Source organism: Bubalus kerabau, chromosome 8 (assembly GCF_029407905.1).
Source record: "Bubalus kerabau isolate K-KA32 ecotype Philippines breed swamp buffalo chromosome 8, PCC_UOA_SB_1v2, whole genome shotgun sequence".
Taxonomy (NCBI): domain Eukaryota; kingdom Metazoa; phylum Chordata; class Mammalia; order Artiodactyla; family Bovidae; genus Bubalus; species Bubalus kerabau.
In genome coordinates this window covers 49,678,277-49,705,538 of record NC_073631.1, presented here as the reverse complement: position 1 = coordinate 49,705,538, position 27,262 = coordinate 49,678,277, and the positions used below count along the sequence as shown (strand labels likewise).

Here is a 27,262-nt window from a genome sequence, read left to right as displayed (position 1 = left end):
TTAGGTTTATCCCTGGGCTTTTCCTACCCATTTCTCAGTAGTTCGGGCTTTAAAGTCAAGCAGACAGACCAGTCTCATTTCCACTTTTTATTAGCTTGGCAACCAGTGTCCTCATCTGAGAAATGTAGGTCATAGTTACACACACCTAAGGCAGTGGGTAGCTCTGATGAGAAAATATATGTGACATGCCTACACGTATGTGTGTGTGTGTGCTCAGTTGTGTCCCACTCGTTGTGACCCCATGGACTGTAACCCATCAGGCTCCTCTGTCCATGGAATTTTCCAGGCAAGAATACTGGATGAATTGTCATTTCCTGCTCCAGGGGATCTTCCTGACCCAGGTATCGAACCTGCATCTCTTGTGTCTCCTACATTGTCAGGCTGATTCTTTACCACTAGGGACTCAATTAAGGTCAGTTTCCTTTGTGCTCTTCCCCAAAGCACTTGACTGATGCTCGAGCTTCCTCAGAGTGTTGGGGGTGGGGACTTTAAGTTTCCCTGAGGGGAATAGGACAGGGACCATCATCATTTGCACTGTCTTTAGACCAGACTGGTAAATGGAGAGGGAAGGTGTGATGTAGTGCTGAGGAAGAAGGGTTGGACAGCAGTTTAACACACTTGCGAGACTTTTCCCACACTTTCTCATGGCCAGTAGCCCTGTTCCCGGTCACCCTCACCAACCCTTGGCTTTTCAGAGACACAGGCTGCTTCCAGCACACGCCATCCCTCCAAGTCCCACCCTGGAGGGCAGCAGTCAGAGCTGGAAGGAGGTCTTAAAAGCATCCACCACTCCATCATTGCTGGAGGGTGCCTGCGCCCTGCGTGACTCAGGCCTGAAGAGGAAAAGGTTCAGAGCCCCTTCTTCGTACACGTGCACACATACGCCTGGCATCCTTCCTTCATGTCTCTCTTTGCTCTCAGAGCTGCTTCTGCTCTGGAACTCGCAGTTTTCATGTTCCATGAATCCCCATGATTTCTCCTTCCCTCGCCTCCTCTCTTTTGTCTGGCAACTGGAATTTACTATTTATTTTTTTTCCTTTTTGGCCATGCTGCATGGCATGTGGGATCTTAGTTCCCTGACCAAGGATCAAACCCATGCTTCCTGCAGTCCAAGCATGGAGGTTTAACCCCTGGACCATCAGGGAAGTCCCGGAACTTACTATTGAGTGTTTCAACCATTAAAAATGGGGTTTTTTCTTTTTAGAAATATATATATATATATATATATTTTTTTAATTGTTAACTCTTTAATTTTATTTATTTTATTTTTGGCTGCACTGGGTCTTTGTTGCATCCAGAGGCTTTCTGTAGTCACAGCAAGCCAGGGCTTCTCTTGTTGCTGAGCATGGGCTCTAGGCATGACAGCTTCAGTAGTTGCGGCATGTAGGTTCAGCAGTTGTGACTTGAGGGGCTTAGTTGCTCCTCGGCATGTGGGATCTTCCCTGACCAGGGATCAAACCTGTGTCCCCTGCATTGGTAGGCCGATTCTTAACAACTAGACTACCACAAAAGCCCCCAGATTTTTTTTTTTCTTAATGAAACTTAATTTTTTGGTGTTGGAGAAGACTCTTGCGAGTCCCTTGGAGTACACAAAGATCAAACTAGTCCATCCTAAAGGAAATCAGTCCTGAATATTCATTGGAAGGACTGATGCTGAAGCTGAAACTCCAATACTTTGGCCACCTGATGCGAAGAGCTGACTCATTGGAAAAGACCCTGCTGCTGGGAAAGATTGAAGGCAGGAGAAGAAGGGAACAACAGAGGATGAGATGGTTTGATGGCATCACCGACTTGATGGCCATGAGTTTGAGCAAGCTCTAAGAGCTGATGATGGACAGGGAACCCTGGCATGCTACAGTTCACAGAGTCGAAAAGAGCCAGACATGACTGAGTGACTGAACTGAACTGAATATAGACATGTTGTTCAAAAACCAAATAGTCCTAACAGAGAGTGAAAAACAGTAATTCCTGCCATCCTGGAGCTCACTTTACCCTCTCTGTGTTAGAGCACCTTTTTCCCGGGGCCCCTTGCTGCCTCCTCTCTTGGTTTGCTCCTTTATTTGACGAAGTGTTTTCTCCATTAGCTTCCTGTGAAAAGGGACATGGGAAGTCAGTTTTTAGAATCCTTATACACCTGAAAATGTTTTTATTCTACTCTCACACTTAATTGATCATCTCCCTGAATATATAAGTGGGTTGAAAACTATTTCCCTACAGAATTTTGAGAGCAGTTTTTCCATTGACTTTTGGCATCAAAGATTTTTATTGAGAAGTTCAGTATCATTCTGATTCCATTTTTGATTTCTGAAGCATGGGGCTCTGAAAGTTCCCAGGAATCCCCCTTGATATAGGTCTTTTTTCGTTCATTGTACTGGGTACTCAGTAGATCCTTTAAATCTGGAAACACCTGTTTCTGGGATATCTTCTATTACATCCTAAATAATTTTATCCCCACTGTTAGCTTTATTCTCTTTAACCTTCTGTTAGTGAGGTGTTGGAGCTTTTGCTCTGATCTTTTCGTTCTCTTACCCTTTTCTCCTGTTGTCTCCCAATCTCTTGTCCCACTGTCTAAAAGGCTTTTTTTTACTTTACCTTTAAAACTGTATATTAAATAATTTGTGATTTTCTTGTTAAATTTTAGGATCTGGTTCTGATTTTTACTTTTTCTTTCTTTTTTTGATGGCACCATGTGACATGCAGGACCCTAGTTCCCTGACTAGGGGAACATTGCCCTCTGCAGTGGAAGTGTGGATTCTTAACTGTGGATCAAGTTCTTAAGTGTGGATTCTATTGGACTGCCAAGGAAGTCACCAGGATCCAATTCTTTTTATCTGATTGCTTCTTATAATATCCTACAAGATACCATCTTTGCAGAAGTGATACCATTCTAATATCTCTGAAGATAGGCTTCTTAGTTTTCTTTCTTTTCCTCCCTTATCTTCATTTCCCCCAGGTTTGTTTCATGTATGTGTTTATGTGTTTGATGTTTGGTTGGTCAGCCTAACGTTGGCGAGTGTTTCAGGAATGTTTGGTGATTTCTAACCATTCATTGTAAAAGAAAGACTCTAATAAGCTGATTGGAGGTCTGTGTGTGGGACTGTCAATCATAAGGTCATCACATCACCAGTCAGCCTTTTGTTGATATTTATGCGAAGTATGGAAGCGTTTTCTCTGCGGCCATTAAGTTTCCCAAGGGAAGAATCCTGCCTGCTGATGTGCTGGGCAGTAGGCATTCCAGGAGTGCCAGTTAAGTCTCTGACCAGGGACAGCCCCCAGTCCCCCTTTTTCTAGCCCTGTGCTCCCTCCTAGTCTCTGCTGGTGGCCCCCTGTCTGGAATCTCAGTTCATTTTCTCTGTTGATTGGAGGGGGAGCAGGCAGGTGGGGCAGTGCTAAGTCATCTGGCTATGTGAGGTAGCAATGATGACCTGTGGGTCCCACAACCAAATATCAAGCCTTTCAGCTCTCCTGCTGTGTTCAGTCCTCACCTATCTGTGACTTTTGCAGCTCTAGCTGCTCACGGTGCCCTGCTTATCAGGGTTCTGTGGTAGATCAGCTCCTTTCCCATCAGTTAACATTCTCCAGCTACAGTCTGTGTCCTAAAAACAGGTTAAAATCTCTTTTTCACACTTGTTGGGACACTTCAAGTGCAAGTAACAAAAAACCTTGCTTACTAACCACTTCAGTAATTAGGAAATTTCTTACTGCTGGTGACAGGAAGTCCAGAGGTGAAAGGGCACCAGTCCCCAGAGATCAGGGTTTGGCTGTCCTTCTCTGCCCTTTTATTCCACCCTCTTCAATCTTTTGGCTCCATCTTCAAAGTCTGTAGCAAGATGCCTGCAGCACATCCAGAAGAAACAAGGTCCAGATGAAGATGGAAACCAGCTTTTCTTTGCAAAGAAAAATCTTTTTTGGTGGCTTTAAGGACCTTGTGGTGCAGCCATCACTACCATGCATCTCCAGAACTTTTTCATCATTCAGTCCTGAAAGTCTGTACCATTAAACACAAGTCCCCATTCCCAGCACCTGGTATAACCACCATTCTACTTTCTGCCTTGAATTTCACTGTTCTAGATACCTTGTTTAAGTGGAATCATTCAGTAGTTGTCTTTTGTGACTGGCTTATTTCACTTAGCGTAATGTCTTCAAGGTTCATCCATGCTGTAGCATATACCAGAATTTCCTTCCCTTTTGAGACTTAACTAATATTCCATTGTGTGGATATACCATGTTTTATTTATCCATTCATCTATCAATTTTTTCTCCACCTTTGTGGCTTTGTTTTTATGTGACTGTGCTTTGGGGATCTGGTTTGGACTCAGGTATTTGACACCTAGAAAGATTTCAAAACAACAAAGTGTCCAAGGTGAAAATGAGGGAGAGAAGAGAGGTATGTGAGTAAAAGCCCCTTCATGTTACTTGAAGGGGTAGCTTTCAAAACAGAATGCAGAAAACCTTTCTTTGTTTTTTTTGAAGATCCTGAGGATTTCCCTGGCAGTCCAGTGGTTAAGACTTTGCCTTCCAATGCAGGAACTCTGGGTTCATTCCCTGGTCATGCGGGAGCTAAGATTCCCACCCACCTGCCTCACAGCCAAAAAACCAAAACATAAAACAGAAGCAATATTGTAACAAATTCAATAAAGTCTTTAACAATGGTCCACATTAAAAAAAAAAATCCTGATTTTTTTTTTTTCCCTTCTCTAAAACTTCTTTTTATCCCTGATCAATCAAAACAACTAACAACTAGCTGTGACCATTCTTCTGACTCTTCTCCTAATGCGGAGGTGTGTTTTCTTTTGTTCACTGCTTAGAAAGCCTTGGTACTGCCTCTTACTGTGACACCGCTTTCCTATAAGCTTAGCCATGACTGGGATGAGATCTGTTGGATTGTTTATACACATGGAATTAATTCACTCCTTCATTGAGAAACATATTTCTTCAACACCTACTGTTGAGTCAGCCATGCCAATCTGTGGGTCTAGTGGCTTGTCAAAAATTAAATGGAAACATTCACCCTCAGAAGATACAATTAAACTACATATGACTTGATATTAAAAAACAGGCTTGGCTTCCAGTGAGGAAATTGTGGTCCTGTCTGGGACAAAACATTTTTTCATGTAGGTATGGTAGCAATGTCATAAAGTCGTAGTTCAGTAGCTCTGTTTGTAAGGCTGTCTTTCATCATCACTGACATTTTGTTGACTGATGTGAGCTTGTTTATCTGGTTGATCTTCCCATCACGGTCTGCTTTCAGAGAGAAGCAACTGCAAGGCAAGTGTAAATTCCTTACATGCAAATGAATGAATAGTTGTCACTGAATTCATAGATGACAAGTTTTAAGTTGAATTAATTCTCTGCCACACGAGTTTGTTTTTTGTATTTTCTGTCCTGCTTATACTGTTGGAGTTTTCCCTGGTGTCCGCATTCAGGCAGGGCAGTCTCAGCTCCACCCGATTGCATAGAGAGCTGGCCGCTGCCTCCCCTCTCAGCCTGAAATTTCTCCTTGTGCAGGTCTGTCATTGACCTGCCTTCCTTAATGTATCAGGAAGGCTAATCGCTCTGATGCTGAGCTCCGTGAAACTGGGTGGGTCTGTTTCCCTCAGAAAAGTTTATTCTGTTTGCTCTCTCTTGCCCTTAGACCATCATCTGCAAATAGCATAAGCAGCAGCACGTCTTCAAATCACAGTGGCTACACTCCGGAACCCCCTCTGCCCCCTGTTGGAGGTGACCTCGCCAGCCGACTGTCAAGTGATGAAGGGGAGATGGACGGAACCGATGAATCCGAGAAGTTATTAGACTGTCATTTCTCCACCCACCACCCCAGACCTCTTGCGGTAGGCCTCCTTCTGTTTCCATCCGGGCATTTCTTTCTCCCTGTGCTATGTGGTGTTCAGGGGGCTACGTCCTCCGATAGCACCCTTCCTAAGCAGAGGCCTCCAGGACAGTGTTTTTTGAAAGGGCTTTCCCTGAGGTTGAGTGATTGCCTTAGAAATCCCCTTGAAAATCACAGAAGGAAAGGTAAGGGCACCCAGCTGATCATAATCCTTTAAACACCTGAGTATTTATGGTGCACCTTGAAGTGATAATGCTTGAGAAACGGTGTTCATAGAAGAGCACTGGGGAGCTGACCTTCCTGCCTTGCCCATCTGAAAGGCAGCCTCTGATTTCAAGAATCAGTCTGGCTCACCTGCTTTGGGAACCGTCTGTCTGAGCAATGTGCCAGGTGCCAGCCCTGGCTGGTTTTCTTCCCTGTTGGTTCTGAGTTTTATTGTTCTTAGTAGGTGTGACCATATGGCACAAAACTCGTGTGTGTGTGTGTGTGTGTGTGTGTGTGTGTGTGTGTGTGTGTGTGTAGGAAAGAAGGAAGCATTTCATGTCAGCATGATAGCAGGTTAATGAAAAGGTCAGTTTCTCCCCAGTTCCTTGGAAGAGTCCACTTTAACAATTCAGAAGGTCGTTGAAATCCAGGTGGGAGGTATAAGGAAGCATCAGCTGGAAGCTTGTTTGTGTTGGCCCTCTGAGCACTTAAAAAAGGAATGCCTGGTGCTACCATCAACAAACCTCAATTCAGGGAGGCCAGAAACATGGGACCCCATAGCTGCTTTGCTCTGGTCCCAGCGTGAAGCCTTCAAGGTTAGCTCTGACTGTCCCAAGATCGCATGGACTGTGTAGGTGAAATCAACCCTGCATCAAGAGAGGGACTCCCTCCCCACTTCTACCGGCGTGCTTCACTAACAGCTTGAGACTTAACCTCTCGGCTAGTACAGAAACAGGGACAGTTAGGAATGCCTCTGTCAGTAATAGAAAACTCAACTCATACTGATGATGCGCATCAGCCATTTACTTGTCTCATATAGCAAGAATTCTAGAGGTGAGTGGTTCCAGACTTGTTTCTGCATCTCTTCAATGTCATATTGCTGAGGGAGAATTCCCCAACCCTTTTTGCCTTTCATGCACGGACGGTTTGGATATGTTGGCTCCAGCTCCAATGTCACATCTTCACCAAGTTGCATTCTACAAAGTGGGGAAAGGGACCAACAGGAAGGGAGTCTTCCTCTAAGATGCTCTTATGTCATTCCTTAGGGAAGAAGATGTTCCTATGAGCCCTCCCAGCAGACCTTCCCTTCCACCCACCAGAAGTAGGTCACATGCCCACCCCTATACCAATCAGTGGCAGAGGATAGGCTTGTAGGAACACAGGATGGGGCTTCCTATTTGGTTCAGTGGTAAAGAAAATGCTTGCCAATGCAAGAAATGCAGGTTTGATCCCTGGGTCAGGAAGATCCCCTGGAGAAGGAAATGCTAACCCATTCCAGTGTTTTTACCTGGAGAATCCCATGGACAGAGGAGCCTGGCAGGCTACAGTCCATGGGGTCGCAAAGAGTCAGACATGACTTAGCAACTAAAACAGCACACAGGATGATCCCAGCCATGATTCATCCCAGGGTTCTGGGAAGAAACCCACCTTTCCTGCTCACTGCTCCATGCCAGATATCTGAACAAAAACATGGTTCTCTTAGCCAGGAAAAAACAGGGAGAGCTGGGGGTGAGACGGCAGTTGATGAGCTTGGCAACTAGTAGAGTCTGCCACAGTGGCCCATGCCGCAAGGAGCTACAGCCCTGCCTGGGGCACCATATGCGATCAAGAACAGGAGCCTCTGGGGCGCTGAGCCTTGCATCTCTATTGAACTAGAGACATAGGTAGCGCAGACAGTTAAGAGGCTTCCAGCTTCCAAGTCTGAAAGTGAAACAGGGCTCTCTACCAGAAGGCCAGACTCTGGAGCACATCAAGATCTCTGTCCAAATGACATGATGCCAAGCTACAGTGGATTAGCTCAACTCGGAGCCTGGCAGATTTGTGTGCCCTTCATGTTTTGCTGATTTAAATGGAAAGGCCATGGATTTGTTTCTTTGCTTTGTCCCTTCTTTCATGGCCAACTGATACATTAAATCAATTTTTGTAATGAACCCTCGTTTGGGGTGTCTTTAGCAAGGAGACGAAGGAAGAAAAGATGTCTGGACCTGGACCAGTGCCTATATGCTGTTGGGGACCAGCTTCCATGTGGGAGAACTCCCTTTGTATGTTTTCTGGCTTGGCCAGTAAGCACTTAATATGCGGAAAAGAGTTTTTCATCAGGAGTACCAGATTTGATGGGTGGCAAGATTTTAGTGCAACCCCCGCCCACCGACCCCCAAACATAAGCAGAAGCAAAACAAAGGGAAGGTCTTGCATTTCCTCCTGAGAACTGTTCCAAAGACTGGTTCCAGGAAGCGTTTGTGGAATGAGTGCCAGCCCAGCACTGTGTCTGGGACGGAGGCCAGGGAGCTGCCGGGAGAGGCCTGGGGGAGGGAGAGGAGCTGCATTTGAGTTATAGAGTCACTTGCAAACTTGCCTGAGCTCTGACCAGCCAAATGTCACCTTCTTGCATTTCTGTCTGCTGGCCTTCTGGGTGTCCTAACATCATCATCAAATGACATTTATTAACCATCTAACTGCTCATGTTTCAGCCCTGTGTTCAAAGTGTGAGTTCACTCTGAACACTTTGTGTAGGACCTTATCTCTATAGTCCATCCTTTAGCCTAAATCCGTACTAGCCTCATACTGAGGAGTAAGAAGAAGAGAATGGGGGTCTGTGGCCTTTAGACACTCGCAGTCATCAAGACCACCACAGAAGCATTCAGTGTCACACAGAACAGCCACATAGCTGTTCCCAGGTGGAAGGTACTGAAGTGTGTATAGGGGTTTGTGGGAGTTCAGAGTGGCAAGGTAAGTCAGAGAAAGGTGACTGGAAGGTGAGTCTTCGTTCAGGCTCTGAGGGAGGGGAGAACTGGACACAGCCCAGAGAAGCAGCAGCAGAGAGCTCAGCGGCAGTGGCCGTGTCCCAGGCAGCCTGGCAGTGCTAATGGGAGGGGAGATGAGGCTGACACCAGGAGAGGAAGGGGTTCAGCCCAGCTGGAAGGGAAGTGGCTCTGTTGACAACAGATAGGAAAAGTATGATCTGTCAACAGGAGAACCTTAGAACCAGCTGTTGCCATTCCTGTGATGGGAAGCAGGGAAGCCCGGCTTCCTTGAGAAGATGGCTGATATGACCGGCCCATGGTGCTGAAAAAGTGTCCTGGCTACTGTTGCTGTTGGTTTGTTTATTTTTTCAACTGAAAGTGCTGGCTCAGTCCCCGGGATGGAGAAGGTAACCCTCAGTGCCACAGACGATTGAATGTCAGTATTGTTGACTCACCCTGTGAGGTTCTGCAGAAAATCTGGGAGCTCCCACAGAAATATTTTTGGCTTCGGTACTATTTGCTTCTTTATTTTGAGGAAAACTATACCCCTGTGTGTTTTTATGTAAATGTTATTTGTCTCTGTGTGGCTTGTATTAGCGTATTAACCTGTAATCAAAGTTTAAAATGTGTTTTTTTTTTCCCCTCACAGTTTTGCTCATTTGGGAGTCGCCTCATGGGACGAGGGTACTATGTGTTTGATAGAAGATGGGATCGTTTTCGATTCGCACTAAACTCCATGGTAGAAAAACACTTGAATTCACAGATGTGGAAGTAAGTGAGCAGTTTTTGTGCAATATGAGATTTGAGCTGCCCCACAACCCTCTGAACACCAGTTTTCTAAATGAATGTCCCTAGTTGGCTTTTTTATTGAATGAAATGATTCTGAAATCAAAATTCATGATTAATCCTTGAACGTCAGCCCCTCTTGGTGGCTTGCCTGTAGTTTTTCAGAGACAACTACAATGTGTGGTATGTTTTATCTTCTTTGGAGATGACTTTTGTTTTGGTAATCTTCTAACTAAGTGGAAAGGTATTAGATAAGACCTTGTTTATTTAACAGTGTTAAAGGGCCTTTTTTGCCGTAACTAAGACTATCTAAGGATATTAAGAATATCCTTCTGTTTGTAATGTTAATGCTAGATATGGATACTGAAACTTTCGTAATGGTTATTGACCAATTTGTAATTGTTTAATGTCCTATGAAAAACTACACAGCGTGGCCAACAGGGCAGATCCAGGACCATGTTGCCAAGTTGGTTAAGCTTGTCTTTGGCCCTTCCCACCTCCCTAGGACTCTCTCCTCACCTCTCTACATACTTTTCTCTACCCCAAACCGAACTTATGTTCCATTTCTCTATGGTCTTTTTATTCTCCAACACCTCTCAATGTATTTACATTTTAATAGATTTATAAAAAGGGAAAAAGCCTTCTTGACTTAGGGAAATACAATGCTGTTGTACAGAGTGACACGCTAGGTCCTCTCAAAGCACAGTACCTAAGGAACTGCCATTCTGGACACTTGGTAATGCCAGGCTGACCCCCTGGCGATCTCCAGCCCCCCTGCTCCTGCAAAGATGAGCTTTTAAGATCTCATAATCTGTAGAATTGTGGATTCCTCAGCTCTAGGCCCAGACAGTCCAGGAAAGCCAACATCAAACCCCTCAGCCTGCCCAGTGAAGCCCAGGAAAGGCTGGGAAGGCATTCCCGAGAAACAGTACTAGGTACTAGGGTAGGATGGGAAGAGCATTCGAAACCTGCCTGCTCCCAGGTCGCCTCCTCTCTCCCAGTGATGGCCCCTCAGCCCCTATTCACCACGACACCCTGAGAGCTTCCAGAACGTCTAGAAGCAGGCCCCACCGAGCGTGCTGTAAGCTCTCCGAGCAGACTTAGGCCGACACACTGCCACTCCCTGTGAAGTAGGAAAGGGCCACAAGAGAAGCTGATGGTTTCTTCTCACTTAAGTGACTGCCCAGTGTGTCTCAAGGGCACCCGTTTTCTACCTGTGTCCTTTCTGAGCGGCACCCGACGGGCTGCATGCAGGGTTCCCGTATTCCTGGTGTCGGGTGACTGAACCCTGTGCGCGGGTCCCCCAGCATGGCAGCTGGCCCTGGTGACCCGCAGCTCTGTGCTCTCCTGTGTTGTGGAAGTGTTAGTCCCGGACACGTGGAAGGAATGTGTTGATCTGTATTTCGCTGCCTGGTGTCCTGTCAGCTCAAGTCCATATTCCTTTCCTCCTCAGGCACAGAAACCCGAGCCACAGGGCATCAGGTCCCTCCCCCCTTTTCAGGACTTGCCTAACAAATCTGCTGTCACTGAGCAACATTGGGGCTGCCTGGGTGTCAACTCTGGAGAGCGTAGCACCCCGCTGCCCTCTCAACCTCGCTGCCCAAACCCCAGGCCCCGACGGGCCCGAACCTGGAGGGATGGCAGCCGATGGGGGCGTGGAAGACATTAGGAAGAAAAGGAACGGCCAAGACTCTTTTTTCTTTAACAAGCATTTAACTCTGCATCAGGAGACGCCAACACAGTATTCTCTTTCAGCCAGGTCAGCATCTGGATCTCCGTGCCAGCCGGCAGGGGAGGATGGGCACTGTAATTTATTCGCATCTGGGGGCTTTTGTATGGGACTTCCCTAGGCCAGCGTGCAAAGCTGCAACTGGGACACAGCCCACCAAGCTGAAATCCACTGCCATTTGGCACCTGAAAAGCACATGAACTGTCTAGCATGGGGGAAGGGGTTCCCAGGGACAGTGAGCTGCCACATGCCCCTCACCCTGCTTTGCCCCCTGCCCCTTTGCCCCTCCTGCCTCTGCTGTCCACTTAAGATGAGTGGGGGGAGGAAGGGAAGAAGTAGGAAGTATGAAGAAAAATAGCGCCCATCCCAGTGCTGAGTGTCAGCCAGGACTGTCAGCAGGCTGAGGACTTCAGCTCTGGTCAGCACAGGCTGAAACCTGAGTGTAGACTCTGTAACGGGGAAATACCGGATCAGGACGCTCAGATGGATCCCGCTTATGGTCATCGATTGGGGCCCTCTCTAAATGAGCCATCTGGTATTTGTAAATAACTTTTTATTACAAGTAACTGCCAGAACCCTGCCCATATGGACTCCTACCCATATTTTAGCTGGTACAAAACTTGAGTGAAGGAAAGATTGAATGGGATGCCTGGAGAACCACAGGAGGCAGCAGCCAGCAGAGACGATATGGTGTGCGGACATTGCACCCTCTGAGAAATGGGCCCTGGTGCTGTTAGAGAGGGGTGGTGCAGTGCCAGACAGTTCTAAGGGTGTGTTTAGGCCTTTCTCATCCGATTTATGGGAGTCCTTGGCTGGCATGCTTTGTTGTATTGCTGCTGAGAATTCATCCGCTCACCCATCCACCACCCACCCATCCATCCATTCATTCAGTCATTCATTCATTGCAACAAGTACTATTAATGGAACCCATGTTTAGTGTTGACAGCATCTTTTCCCCTCTTTAGGCTTGAGAGAAAATAGGTTTTTCAAACACCATTATGGCCACGCTGAGTTTGGCAACATTTTTCTCCTATATTGGATCTCAGTCTGATGATTTCGAGGACACTGCACTTGTGTATTCAAGGATCCCCCTGGATTCCACCCTAGAGATGGAAGCCATGGGCCTCACCAAATTGCAGGCAGAAAACGGAATCCTCGGGGAGAGCAGGGCTAGGAGAGGCGTGTCCTCCTCAGCGGGGCCTCTTTCCAGACTTCCCTGCCTTGTCCTGCTGCTGAAGGGAGGCACTGTCTCACACCTGCCCGCCTTCAAGTGCTGCTTTCCAAGAGGCAGAGCTAGTTCCTAATTTCTGGGGAGCCCCAGCTACATGGAAAATGACTTCCAGTAGAAACAGGGAGGGGTGAGCAAGGTGAGAAACAGGAAAGAACCTGTTTGAAAATATGCACCTGGCTCCTGAGATGAGTTTCCTCTCTCCTGAGGTCTGTATCCTTTCCTGAAAAGTCAGGGACATGGTGACCCCGAACCCCCATGTTCCTCCTGGTCCCCATAGTAGTAGCAACATGAACCAAGGCAACGGCTTGGAAGCAGAAGCTGTTTCCATCATGAGTCAAAAGATGGAGTTTGCGGGGAGACTCCCAGGGTGACCCTCTACCTGGTGCTGGCCTGGGCTCCACAGAGTGTAGGAGGCAGAGAGTTTTTTTCCCAGGTACCCCAACTCCAGCTTTCAGGAAGGACCCCCCCCATTCATGTGTTCTCCTGCATTTACTTTCAGAACAAACTAGAAATTCCTGATCCCCTTCTCTGAATCTGTGAGGATTCCTCTACCTTCCCTACTTCTTAACCCGGGGACAGGAAGACCTGCTGAAGAACAGCCATACCCCAATGATAGCTCCTGAGTGAGTGGGGAGGCAGAGCAAGGTGAAGAGGAACAAATGTAGAAGTGCCTCTCTACAGGGTAACCAGAGACTGTAGACAGCACATGCAGGGGCAGACTGGCCTGTGAGGAGAGGGGTGACTCCAGTCGAGAGCAGGGTGTGGAGGCGGGGCGGGGCAGAGGCTGCAGGGGCACGGGGGGATGCTCTGGCCCCCATGTGCAGGTGGCACAGCCCTGTCCTCACCCTTCTTCAAGCCAGGACCTAAGTGTGAAATGACCACCTCTCATTAAAATTCACCTTCATCACTGCCAGGGGCAAGAAAACAGGGGGATACTGTGGGGGCAATTTCTGTTGTAATTAACATTCGCCTTTTATTCGGGAACCCAAATCAGCCATTATCCAATAGCCAAGCATGGAGAAAAGGATCTGAAAACCTGAAAGTGATTAAAACTAGTTTGCCGGATGTTGCAATGGGGGGAAACCATAGGGAAGGGCCATAAATCAGATTCCGCCATCCTTCAAGGCTTCATTTTCCATAGTCTGGTTTCCACCAGGGTTTTCTCTGTAGCCCTGATGCTCACACTTAATCGAGCTTCTGGAGCAATGCGAAGCCTATTTCTCACTGTTTCTCTTTCACTCTTCTCTCACGTTTAGGAAGATCCCTCCTGCGGCAGATAGCCCCATGCCCTCGCCAGCAGCCCACCTCACCACCCCTGTTCCAGCATCCGTTTTACAGCCTTTCAGCAACCCCAGTGCTGTGTATCTTCCTTCAGCTCCCATCAGCTCGAGACTCACCTCTTCTTACATAATGACATCAGCCATGCTCTCAAATGCAGCTTTTGTGACATCGCCGGACCCGAGCGCCCTCATGTCACACACCACAGCTTTCCCTCATGTGGCCGCAACCCTCAGCATCATGGACTCAACCTTCAAGGCCCCACCCGCCGTGTCCCCGATACCAGCCGTCATCGCTTCCCCATCCCACAAGCCATCCAAAACCAAAACCAGCAAATCCTCAAAAGTCAAAGACCTGTCCGCCCGTAGCGACGAGTCTCCAAGTAACAAAAAGAGGAAGCCGCAGTCTTCGACTTCCTCCTCTTCCTCCTCATTACCCCTGCAGACATCCCTCGCCTCCCCATTGTCAGGGCCCCACAAAAAGAACTGTGTTTTGAATGCCAGTTCTGCTTTGAACTCCTATCAGGCGGCCCCTCCCTATAACAGTCTGTCTGTGCACAACTCAAACAATGGGGTGAGCCCACTCAGTGCCAAACTGGAGCCCTCAGGACGGACCTCGCTGCCTGGCGGCCCCACGGACCTAGTGAGACACATGGGCTCTGGGGGCGGCAGCAGTGACTCCTGTCCCCTCTCTGTGCCCACCCTTGCAGGGGACCTCTCTCTGGCCTCACACAATGCTGTGTCTTCTCTGCCCCTCTCTTTTGACAAATCAGAAGGAAAAAAGCGTAAGAACTCAAGTTCTAGTAGCAAAGCCTGTAAAATCACTAAAATGCCTGGAATGAATAGCGTTCACAGAAAGAACCCGCCCAGCCTTCTTGCTCCGGTGCCCGATCCCGTTAACAGCACCTCCTCTCGGCAGGTAAGGGGCCCGTCCTTCCAGGAGCCTCCTGGCACTGCCCAGGGAGGGGGGTTGGGGAACCGGGCAGTGCCCCCTCCCCCCACCCCTGCTTAGCCAAGTGGTCCAAACAGGTGGCCCAGATAGGTAACACAAGCATGAGTCCCCTCCTTGATCTCCATCTAGGTGATTCCACCCCTTGCTCTGAGAGAAGTTTATGTAACAGACACTTGGTACAGTATCCACTACGTGCTAGGTGCTGTTCCGAGTCCTGTATGAGTATCACCTCATTTAATCCTCACAACAGCCCAGCACAGTTGACGCTGTTGTAATCACCACTTTATAGATGAGCAGACTAAGGCACAGAGAGATTCTGAGCTCACCTCGCTCTATTGTCAGTCTGGATGATTTCACTGAAGAGTTCTGTTGCCAAGCAGTTTGATCTATTGGCATCCCCTTAGGAAGAATCCAGGGCCTAGCAGGATACATAATGACCTGGGTCCCACCTGGGGGGGTGGGGTGCTGTGCTTCTCACTTTACCAGGCTCCCTACTCCTAAGATAACTCTTTACTTCCTGAAGCAACACTGCAGCTCACACCACCTGGCACAGAAGTGTTCCAGGCCACTACACACAGATGAGGGTGTCGTGAGGGAAGCTTGGGGGAATGGGATGTGGTCCATGAAGAACACATGTTTTTTCCCTGGAGCCCTGTTCTCATCCTCAAGTCTCCCCCTTCTTCTCCGGCCAGGATTGCTGTTTAGGAAACCCTCCCGCCCAACTCTGGTGTCATTTGTGTGTAGAGGAAGGAGCACAGGTAGGGAGGGGCTGCCTGGGGCCTCTGCGAGCTGAGTCCAGTGGGAGGGACCTCGCAGGACAGTGTGCATGTACTGTACCAGCAGCCCCAGGCTGACAGAATTCAGTGGGCTCCAGCCCTGCTTGGGAGTGAGGGTTTTGGAGGCATGCGAGGCAGTTGTTTAAAAGATGTTTTCATGGTTTTCATCATCTTTGTGTGAGACTTGTTAAAACCTCATGAAGAGAAACTCTTGAGGGGGATTCACAAAACACAAGCAGACATGGGAGAAAAGCAATTTTGGATCTCAAGGGCCAGACAAGCTGCAACCCAAGGCCAAGTTTGCAAGGGGTACATAGATCCTCTCATTAGGGCCCAGGCAATTGCACTCATCTGCAGTTGCAGGGGTGCTGAGGAGAGGGACCAGAACCCACCGGGCACCCCCACCCTGAAACTAATAACTGCTCGTCCATGCCACCTCCAGGTCTCAGGATGGAGGGCAGATCCAGGGCTTCTTAAACTTGAATGTGCACATGAATCACCAGGAGATTCTCAATAAAGTGCACATTCTGAATCAACAGGTCTGGGGTGGATCCTAAGAGTCTGCATCTCTAACAGACACCAGGCAGTGCTGCTGCACTGGTGTGCTGGCCACAAACTGAGCAGCAAGGCTATAGTGCCACCTGTTTTCAATGATGTTCTAGCAGCTAACTTTTACTTAATGGCCTGGGCTCTGGTCCAAGCCCTTCATATATTCATTTAATCTTCACCTGTTATTACCCCCATTTTACAGATGAGTAAACCAAGACACAGGAAGGTTAAATAATGTGCCCAAAGTCACACAGTGAGTAAGTTAGGGCTGGGATTTACACCCAGGCGGTTTGCCTCTGGAGTCTGGACTTTTCATCTCTGTCTCTATTGATGGAGTACCTCTGTATGGGTGGAGTGCCTCTGTCTTGAGTAAATGTGGCACGGTTGATTCTTTGATGCAGGACCATATGAAATGTTTTGTAAGCATGCTGAATTAGTCAAAACCAGTGGTGAAAGGAGCAGACAAACCTCCATCAGATACAGTGCTCATCAGGAGGGAAATCAAAAAGAGTGGATGAATGTAATGGCTGCCTTGGAGCTAGCCAATGTTGGTTCTCTTGCAGCTGATATCTGGGTGCTTGTCACCAGGCCATTAAGAAAAGGCTTTGTCCAGGGTCACCACCGGTGATTTCCAGGTGTTGGGGAAAGCCCTTCGGGAAGCCCTTGGGGAAATCTTAGGCCCTTGGGGAAATCTTAGGCCTTTGGAATCTCTTTGGAGACTGGGCCAGACGTGGCATGAGGGTGAGAAATTCAAGGTAAAATATGCTTTGGGGACCAATAGGGGATCTATTTAATTGTATCTGGTAGTTGTAAGGCCCCAGAATTTGCCACGGAGATACTAAGTTGAACAAAAAAACAAGACTGCGAAGGTAAGGCAGGCGTCTATGAAAAGGCGAGTAGCGCGGAACTCCTCCCCTGAGGACGCCGCCCACCGCGAGCACGACGGCCACGCCCACACCCCCGGCCGGAAGTTAGGAAGGCCTGGGCTTAAGCTGTGCCTCTTGCCGTATTTCTTAACGACGTGGAGTGTGCTGGGAAAACTTAGAAAAGACGCAGGCATTCATTCTCAGCCGGTCCAACGGAGTCTGGGCCTGAGACAAGATGGGTCAGGAACTGCAGTCATAGGTGGGAAAACTGGGCCTCCTCCAGAAAACTTGCAGTCTGCACATCTGGGAAACGGCTTGAGAGTTCCCCTCAGTTTATCCTCTGGGATGAGAGGGGCGTGGTGGAGGCCCCCGGAAACATCCCGTTTTCTCTGACGTTTAAGGTGGAAACACGAGTTCCACACCACAGGAGGAGGGCCTGCGAGGTACCATGAAGCCTCCTCCTCTCCCCTCGCGACTCGTGGTATCCGGGAGTCTGTCCCCAGCTGACGCCCGTGTCTGAGGAAGGCTTCACTGGTGTCTTTCAGGTTGGGAAAAATAGCAGCCTAGCTTTGTCACAATCCAGTCCTTCAAGCATATCCAGCCCAGGACACAGCCGACCGGTAAGTTACTGGGGGGGCAGAAGTCCATAGGGCCTTCAGCAGGGTGGAAAGAACGTGGGCTGTGGGGTCAGACCCTGGTTCACATCTCGTCTCCGGTTAAGAAAATGGCTGCCCGGAGTCTAAAACTAGGCCTTCTGGTAATTGGTTGTGTGCCGTTGGGCAAGTTACCTCATTTCTCTGTGCTTGAGTTTCCTCGTCTGTAAGATGGGCTCATTATGACCCCTATGTCATGCGGCTTTTGTGAGGATTAAATTAATTTATTGACATAAAGCCTCTACAAAATGCCTGAGCCCTAACACACAAATGTTAGCTTTTACCGTTAGCTTGCTAATGCCGCTGCTGCTAAGTCGCTTCAGTCGTGTCCGACTCTGTGCGACCCCATAGATGGCAGCCCACCAGGCTTCCCCGTCCCTGGGATTCTCCAGGCAAGAACACTGGAGTGGGTTGCCATTTCCTTCTCCAATGCATGAAAGTGAAAAGTGAAAGTGAAGTCGATCAGTTGTGTCCCAGTCTTCACGACCCCATGGACTGCAGCCCACCTATCTACCCATGGGATTTTCCAGGCACGAGTACTGGAGTGGGTTGCCATTGCCTTCTCCATTTACTGTTAGCAGTTGCATGATGTTGGGCGGATTACTTCTCTGAGTCTCAGGTTTTTCATATGTTAAATGGCAAAATTGACACCTACCTTCTGAGGTCGCTGTGAAAGTTATAAATAAGATGCTGTTGACTAACAGGCCTTACTCCTGGCAGACATCGGTCAGCACTTTCTCAAGGCTTCTGATGAGCTGTAGCTATGTGGTTTCAGGATGTGGTTTCATGGTGGAACTGTTCAGGGTAGATTTGAGAGTTTTTTTTTATAAACTTGAGGTGTGTAAACAGTGTAGATGTGATTTTCTCCAGTGGAGTGTGTACACGTCCTGGGGAGGCCAGGGAGGGTTGTACATGATGGGAAAAAAATATGTGTATGGCTGTTACATTGTCTTAGAAGTGCCATATGTGTCAGATACAAAATTACAGCGTTTTTCTGTACTTTGGCCTTTGGTCTTTCCCCACAAACCTTGGGTGGAGTGTGGGTGAAGGTTAATAGGGAACAGTTTTGTATCCTCAGATCAGGGAGTGCATCTCCACCAGTTTGAGTCACTTGTGGTGGGGTTTGCACTGAGTACCTGCAGCCCATCCTCTGTGCTAGGGTGAAGGAAAGGCTCCAGGAATCTGCCTGTTGATAGCAGGCCTCCTGAACGGGTTGCAAGGTGTGCCTGGAGACTCCACTTTGACCCTTCGCAGGCACCTGTGCCATCACCAGCTCCAGGCACACCAGCTGGAAACCCACAGCGGGGTTTAACAGACAGCCTAACTGAATGTAGCAATAACACCAACACCTCTCTTTTGTTGAGCTCTTCCTCTGTAGATGCTGTGCTCTGCCCCTCACGTACGTTACATACGTTTCAACCTTTTAACAAACTGGTCGTGTTGGGGACAAAATGTCATTTTGCAGATGAAGGTGAAGGAACTTGAATCAAACCTGTATATTCAAAGCCTTTATGCCTAACCCAGCACTATACTTCTTCCTTGGGTAATTCTCCATGCTCTCTGGGGGTTAGTTAGGAAAAGATAGACAGAAAAACAAAACAAAAACGAAGACAGATCAGCTATCCTGGTCCTCCCTCCTGGAGAGGAGCCCCGTGAATCTCCAGGATTTGTTCCTGTGCTTTCCTCCACAGCTGGGATCTTTGTGGCTACCTTCCATTTACCGAGTCCTTTACTTCAGTCACCTCATTTGCTCGTCACAGCTGGCTTTTGCTGAATGCAGGAAGTGGCATAGTGTCCTTTTTATTATAGATGAGGAAATGAGGCTATCTTTTTGAACTCTTGTAGGTAACTCCAAATGTATGTTTTTGAAACAAGCTTTTTCTTTTTTCTTTTCTTTCCTAGAAGAACACAAACAGAACGGGCAGGATAAGGACTCTTCCATAACAAGACTCTGAAGCCAATTCCAAACCAATGCCTGGCCACGGGACCCCACCCCAGCCAGAAGAGGGAGGGGAGTGGGCAGTGGGGGAGAGTCTGTTTCCTGTGCCCTGCCTGTGGCTCTGGCCTTTCTTCTTTTTTTAATTGACCAATTTTTAGTTTTGAGGAAAAAAAGGCAAAAGAACGTGAATTTGAGATTTACAGAAAACAAGTACCAGTGTTTTGTTTCCGTTCTTTCATTTGCCATGTGTATACCTTCTTCCAAGTTTGGAGTCACTCATCTAGCTTCTGATGCTGCTACTGCATCATTTTGCTCCAGCCACAAGAGCAGACATTGCAGAATGTCTGTTCCTGGTTGGCCTCATCTGAAACTCTTGAACTTGAGCACGTTCAGTGCTCCTTTCCTTGGGCTCTTCCATCTTTCCCTCCCGTCCCCTCCTGCCTGCCACTCTCTGGGTCCCCACTGGCCATCAGAGGAACAGGCTCTCGTACCTCCCCTCTGGACAGCGTGTTGATGGGGGAGGAGCTTTGCTGGGGAGCAGCCTGTGTTTGGGGAGCAGAGAGCTGGAGGGCGGGCCAAGTGTCCCCATCAGGTTTCTAGGGAAGCAGAATAGCAGGAACCAGATGCAAAGTTGAGAACAGCAGCATTTAATGATGGGGCTCACTCAGTACCACTGTGCAGCTGTGCAGCTCACAGATGTACTGGGTTAGGGACAGGCGCAGGAACAGACCTACAGGGTTGCAGGAAGAATGGTGTGGGGGTAAAAGACATCCTCAAAAGATGGTGGGAATTGGGTAACTGTGATCATCTGAGCTTGTTAGGCCTCCATGCTACACAATCCCTCCCAGAGCACCGTGTCCAAGGGCACAAAGCCGAGCAAGTCACTGGGGGGAAGAATTCCAGGGAAAGGGGCACAAGACCTCAGGAAGCCACTCAGGAGGAGGAATGGTACCCAGGGCTGTGGAAGTTCTCAAGCTGCCCTCTTGGGGTTTGACGAGGGAAAAAGCAGGGCCAGAAGAAAGGGCTTGAGGGAAAACTGCTATGGAGAGTTAATTGCCAAACCCCTGTTGAGAATAAATACTAGCATTGCCCACCCACCACCATGCCCTTGGCCAGAGGCCCCCATTCCAACAAGCCACCCAGGAAAGAATGGTAAGGCCACCACTCATGGAGAAGAGCCAGAAGGGAGAAGCCGGAGGCCTGGAGCTACAAAACTGTTCACACTGGAGTTCTGAAAGAAACAATACCATAAGCTCTAATTGGGAATTGTAATCAGGAAAGGAATTCCCCATATAAAAATAGCTGTTCTGTGCTATGAATCATGTAACTTTGTGTACAGTATAATGGAAGAGATACTAGGAGTTTTTGCTTCATCCGTAAGTCAGATATGAATGCCAGTTTTGCCGCTGGATGTAAACCCTCATCCCTACCCTAAAGTTTTCTTTCCCATTCCCTCCAAACCCAAAGATCAGACTACTGTTAAATTTCACCATATGATTGGATTTTGCAAAGACGGGAGGCAAACGGAGTGATTTGCATCAATGGAATTGCACTGACAGTGTTTCTTAATAGGATTACTAAAGTTTTTAATATAAAATGATTTTTTTAAAAATCAGGAGTTGATATTAGGTACTAGGACATTAGTTCAGATGAATTCATTTTTATTTCTACAGTGTTAAAAGTGCACTTATATGCTGGTTTATTTCCATCTTGGGAAAAAAAGACTGCAAATTGAAGGGAAGATTGTTACTTTTTCTTTAAAAAAAAAAAAAAGGTTAAGGCAGATTTTAAGACTTATAAATGTTTAAGAAATTATAAACAAGGTTAGACCCTTTGAAAAAAGTTTAGAAGATATTCTTAAAGTAAATTTTTATAGTGTTAATTTTGTAATAATTTATGTTTTACTATATTACAGAGCTAACTGACCAGAATAGTTTCAGAAACAATATGAAACTTAGGAAAGTTGAAGCAATGTTTATATTTTTAAAATGTTCTTTGAATTATGTTTTTATTGTACATTTCTTCAGACTGAAAAGTATGTACATATCTTTGTTATTTTTGCACAATTTTCGTCTCGTTCAGTTTTAGAAGTCTGTTGTTTTTTTTTTTAAATAATTTATTTTGAGTTGTAATACTTGCAGGAGTGAAAACAAAAAAATCTCAGCAACAAAATAACCCTCTGATTTATAAACTCTTACACTCAAGAGGGAAAACAAAGGTTGAGAGATTAAGTGGCTGCTTCTGAGAAATAATGTCTCGACAGGGACTAAAGGAGCAATTCAATGGATTTTAAACATTTTAGCTCTCTACATCTTGAATTGCAAGCTGGAATAAAGAGGCTCCCCACTGAATGCTGCTTACTTGGTGAAAGACTGGCTCTGACCAAGGTGAGGACATTTCTGGAAACTGAGCAAAAAGGGAAAACCCACGGTGTTTCTTCCTTCACAGTCAGCTACAGGTTTACTTTATAATGATGTATTCAAAACTCACAGCTTGAAAAATGGAATGCAAATAAAAGGTTTTCTTTCAGTTTGTTTGGATGAAGTTCAACTGGACCAGCCTATAGAGCATTATTGGGGGAATATCCTTTGGGTACTTCTGTTCTGCACACCCCACTCAGCCCTCTCTCCTAGCCCCTTGACTGCACACACCCCCATCTGCCTGAAGATCTTGTGACTTGTCGCCAGCCATAGAGGCTCGAAAGCTCTGGTTGTTAAAGCGTAACGCAATGCATAGACCTGTCAGCCATAAAAAAAAAGCGACCTGGATAACTTGTATGCCTTCTTTTGTATCAATGTACCAATTGTAAATAATGCTGATCAACCTTTGTAGAGAATAGTTTATACAGCATATTCTATTATTGCTGATTCTCAGTGAACTCTTGTTTTAAAAAAGGAAAAAAAGAAATTTTCTATTTACACCTTCTATTTTGTTATGCTGTCAGCCCATGGCACTTTAACAAAACTCTGTGGGTTTTATGTAGCTGGTCAGTCATGGGGTATATTCAATAACTGTTGTTGCACAGAGGAGAATTTGCACCTGCTCATTTGTCCTTTCCTACTACCAATTTTAGAACCTTTTCCAGAAATTTTGAAGAAAGCATGTCCAAACATTCTAAACAAATACCACACTTGTGGAGTGGGTTTCTTTTCTACGATCCATATTTTGTAACACTAAGTATTTTCCTTCTTTGTCCTGCACCTTTATGTATTAGCACTATCAGATAGAATTCATTCCATGCCTGTGATATTGTAAGCAGAATAAATGTCTAAAGTAGGTGTAAATAGTAAATTCTATGGCTTACAGTTTTAAAAAGGAAAGAACAAACATGTATCTATTGATACTGCCGTGGTGCAGCACCAGGCCTGGAGACATTCTCCAGTGAGCGATTGTATTTTTTTTTTTTCTTTTGCTTTTTTTTTTTTTTTGTAACATGGCTTTGTAAATAAAATAATTTATATGTTTGTAAATCAATGTCTTTGGGTTTTCATAAAATGTAAATTTAGGGTATTGCTTTTTATTCTTCTGGGTGTATGTGTCCTCACCAGACAAGCCTTCCTGCTAGAACCCACATTTAAGGTGTAGAAGAGAGTTCATTCAACAGATATTTATGGAGCATCCCTTTTGTGGCTGCCTCTGAGCTAGGCACTCTGCTCAGTGATGAGAAACAGATACAGACCCAGATGCTTTCTGAAGGCACCCACGTAGGGTAGACGGTACATAAAAACATGATGGAATGCCTAATTACTGATTGTGGCAAATGGTAGAAAGATTTGAGTTCTATGATCGAGAATAACAGGAGAAACCAATGTAAAATGGATTGAGGGGGTGGTTTGCAATCAGGGAGTTGCCTGTGAGAAAGTGAGCTGAAAGACGGTGTCAGGGAGATAATCTCAGGCAGAGCTGGGCCACAGTGGGAAAAGTCTGGTAGATTCTTGAAGACTAAGGAAGACAGAACAGGGAAAGGGATGGGCAGAGCAAGGAAAGGATGCATAGAAGGTGTGCCAAGGTCACAAAAGGCCTCATAGTTTAGATTTCTGTGCTCAGTTCAATGGGAATCCTTTGAAGGGTTTTACATAAGGGCATGATGTGATCTGATCTGTTGAAGGATCTCTAACTGCTGTGTAGAGAATTCATCAGAAGTTGTTGCAAGAGACCCAGTGAGACATTGTGTTCATGTGGTTCCAGAATGGTGACAGTATATACTAAAAAAAGTGAATGGATTCAAGATCCATTTTACATGTTAAACTGATGAGACGTGCTTAGGAATTGGATGTAGGAATAAGGAAAAGAATGACTCCCAGGTTTCTGGTAGAGCAATTGTATTGGGTGGAGATGCCATTTCTTCAGAAGTAGAAAACCAGAGGAAGAACAGGATTTGGGGAGGGGGCAAAAGAAACATTTCATGGAAATAAAGAATTATGTTTTGCATGTTTACGTTAGTTCATGTGTGATATTACCATGGAACTGCTAAGCTGCTGTGTCAAGAAGGCATGAGATACACATGACGGGAGCTCTCAGCAGGGGTAAGCTGGAGGCATCAATCTGGGAATCTTTGTTATATAGATGATATTTAGAGCCACAGGTATATGTGTGATTACTTGAGAGAATGTAGGGGAAGAAGAGCAGGCATTTAGAGGTTAGGTGGGAACAGAAAAGCTCACAAAGAACCCAAAGAGGAAGCACTCACAAAGAGAAGAGAGAGAACCCAACAGGTAGTAGTTCCCTGGAAGCTAGGGCTATAGGATGCTTCACGCAAGGAAGAGTCATCTGAGTTTACTGTTGCAAAAGGAAGAGAGAGACGGTATTGAGTCTGAGGTACTACAACATGGAGGTCATTGGTGACTATTAATCTCCTAGGTCTGTCAACAAATTGCTACAACTTGGTGGCCTAAAAGAACATGAATTCTTTCTCTCAGAGTTCTGATGACCAGCAGTTCAAAATCAAGCAGGGTTGCACTCCCTCAAAGGCTGTGGGGGAGATTCCTTCCCGGCCTCTTCTGGTTTCTAGTGATGGCTTACAATCCTTGGCATTCCTTGGCTTGTAGACTCATCACTCCCATCTCTGCCTCCTTCACATGGCTTTCTGCTCTGATTCTCCTAGGTTTCAAGTCTCCTATGGCCTTTCTCTTATAAGGACATCTGTCCATGGACTTAAGGCTCACCCTAAATCCTAGATGATATCCTCTCAAGATACCTAACATAGTTACATCATTTTCCAAATAATTCATACTCAACATGTTCTAAGGGTTACAACTTGGACATAGAGTGACCATAGCAAAGCAGGTATGATGAAGTGGAAGTGTCAGGGGCTGAAGGAAATTCAGTTGTGTAGACAAGTCTTAAGAAGGTTAAAAGGCACAAGGGAGTGTTTAGATTTTGTTTCTTTTTGTTTCTTGTGTTTTTCAAAGTAGAAGGGTCCAGATTGTGATTCTTATGCTGCTGAGGCTGGGACAATAGAAGGGAGAGGTTGAAGAAGCAGAAAAAAGGGGTGATTTTTTTGATGTGGAGCATTTTCCAAAGTCATGGAATTTGTTACAATACTGCTTCTGTTTCTAGTTTTTGTTTTTTGGCCACAAGGCATGTGGGATTCCAGCTCCCCAAAAGGGAGTCAAATCCACACCCCCTGCATTGGAAGGTGAAGTCTTAACCACTGAACCGCCAGGGAAGTTCCAATTTTTTTTTTTAAAGGGACATTTTTGAAAAGGCAAGAGAAAAGTGAATTTGAACATATGTGGAGGTATTAGCTTTTGTGGTGCACAAAGATCAGCCAAGGCATATTACAAATTTTAAGAGCTTATCTGTGCGAAAATGGGATTCGAGTCAGGCAGCGCCAAACCAGAAGTGGTTAGGAGCTCCACCAACAGGAGCTGGGGAGAGATTTTTATAAAGAAAGAGTGGAAGGAAAGTATTGATTGGCTATAGCTTAAAGCCTTGTTGGCTATTTGTGATTGATTGTCCCTAGCGTTTTGATTTTGTAACCTTGAGACATTTACAGACTTAGGTACTGGTTGGCTTACATAGGCCCCTAGAGCATTAGAGCATCTCAGTCTAATGGCCTCTTTGTTTAATTAATTTAACAGTAGTCAGGGGGACACTTCCTCCAGGGAAAAGAGGAAGAAGTCAGCTTCTAGATTCACTGCTGGGCAAGATTAGAGAATCCCCATCTGATGGCTTCCACTTTCTCAGTGACCATGGGCAAGCCAGGTGTGCCTGAGATCTCAAAAGAAGTTTGGGAAGAGTAAAGAGAGAAAGAAATAGTTACTAATGAAACTGGATTGCCACACAGTATTGACAGCATATTTATGATTCCTGATCAAAGCACAGCCCTAACATGGAGATGACAGTCTTGGAGAGCTGTTTGAGCACACCAAGGGCAGAGCAAGGCTCCTTGGAGTCAACACTCTCAGGCAAACCATGGCACATTTCTTGTTTTGCCTCAGGCTAAAGTGTGAATATTTTTGTACAGAAGAGGAAAAAACAGAGGAAGCCCATTGACATTGCACATAAAGGTATAATTTTATTATCCATAGGCACAAAATGTCAGTGTAGTGCATCTAGCACCAAAGACATCATTTATCCCTTGGTTCTGAGCTTTGTCTGTGACTGGCTATCCATCACTGATCTGGCCTGGGTGACTTCTAACTTCATTCTGAAAGAAGCCTAGACATCCTGGAACTCTGAGAAGCCTCTCTCAAAATTGGTCATAAGCTTGGAGAATCAATGTGAAAACAGGAAGTAATCTTTTAAAAACGTATTTATTTGAGTGCTTGGGGTCTTGGATCATGTAGGATCTTTCCTTGCAGTGTGCACTGTACAGTGTGCAGGCTCAGTAGTTCTGGTGCTTGGGCTTAGTTGCTCTGTGGATGTGGGATCTTAGTTCCCCAACCAGGAATGGAACTCGTGTGCCTGCCTTGCAAGGCAGAGTCTCAACCACTGGGCCACCAGGGAAGTCCTGGAAGTAATCTTGAAGACCCTCTAATGCAAGGGAGGAAACTGAGACACAGGTCAAATGAGGTATCAAGAGCACATAGCTGGGCTGACGGGCAAGCCTGTCCTCCCTTGTCTGGTTCTCTTTCCATTGTAGTTCCTTGCCTCCTGTAGAAATAAACACCTACAGATGTTTCTTCCTAAGCCACTGTAGACATTTCCATAAAGGTATTTTACGATTCTGTGTATATCCTAGTTGCTTTACTCAGGTCTCTGGAATTTTACAATACTACAGTATTTTTTCTCCTTTTTGATTTTTCCCATTAGTCAATAACTACTTGCCTAGTGGATTATCTCTTGCTTTCTGATCTGGGACTATTCCAGAACATCAAGTTTAAGGTATCCATGTCACTGAGCGAAGTTCCCAGGAATGTACTTCAATAAGTTTATTTTCTCTTCATTACATCTTCATAAGCTGTTCAACTCAAAAAGTAAATGAGGAAGGTGTAAAGAAGCTAAACGCCTCTAACACCCAATCGGTCCCAGACAAGTCTGAATCATTGCAGAATCATGCTGGAAGCCAGTAGTTCAGAGGTGCTGCATTTGTTGTGACAGTTGAAATCACAAATCTGATCTAAGGTCTCTAACACTGGAAAAGGTCTCTCAATTTTTAAAAATTCTGTAACTTTTCTGGGTAGCACCTTTTGCCTTTTAACACTCCAGTAAATTTTTAATCAAAGCAGCAGCAGCCTCACAAAAGCGTTTTGCATCTTCAAGTACCTGGGCTGGCTGCTCA

At 46.2% G+C, this 27,262-nt stretch overlaps 1 protein-coding gene across 8 annotated transcripts in view; it reads left to right on the top strand.

Moving 5' to 3' along the window:
* Window positions 1-19,746, top strand: part of ATXN7L1 (ataxin 7 like 1) — a 252,662-nt gene extending 232,916 nt beyond the window's left edge. For 3 of the 8 annotated variants that reach the window (XM_055590214.1, XM_055590212.1, XM_055590219.1), the window contains 6 exons: window positions 5,636-5,831; window positions 9,428-9,549; window positions 11,018-11,323; window positions 13,781-14,720; window positions 17,490-17,564; window positions 19,500-19,746. In XM_055590214.1, the coding sequence (XP_055446189.1) occupies window positions 5,636-5,831; window positions 9,428-9,549; window positions 11,018-11,323; window positions 13,781-14,720; window positions 17,490-17,564; window positions 19,500-19,541 (1,681 nt within the window). In that variant the 3' untranslated portion in view covers window positions 19,542-19,746. Of the gene's footprint in view, window positions 1-5,635; window positions 5,832-9,427; window positions 9,550-11,017; window positions 11,324-13,780; window positions 14,721-14,806; window positions 17,204-17,489; window positions 17,565-19,499 lie in introns of those variants that run through there. The other 5 variants (XM_055590217.1, XM_055590215.1, XM_055590213.1 and 2 more) reach the window with 4 other exon arrangements.
* Window positions 19,747-27,262: the final 7,516 nt, after the last annotated feature.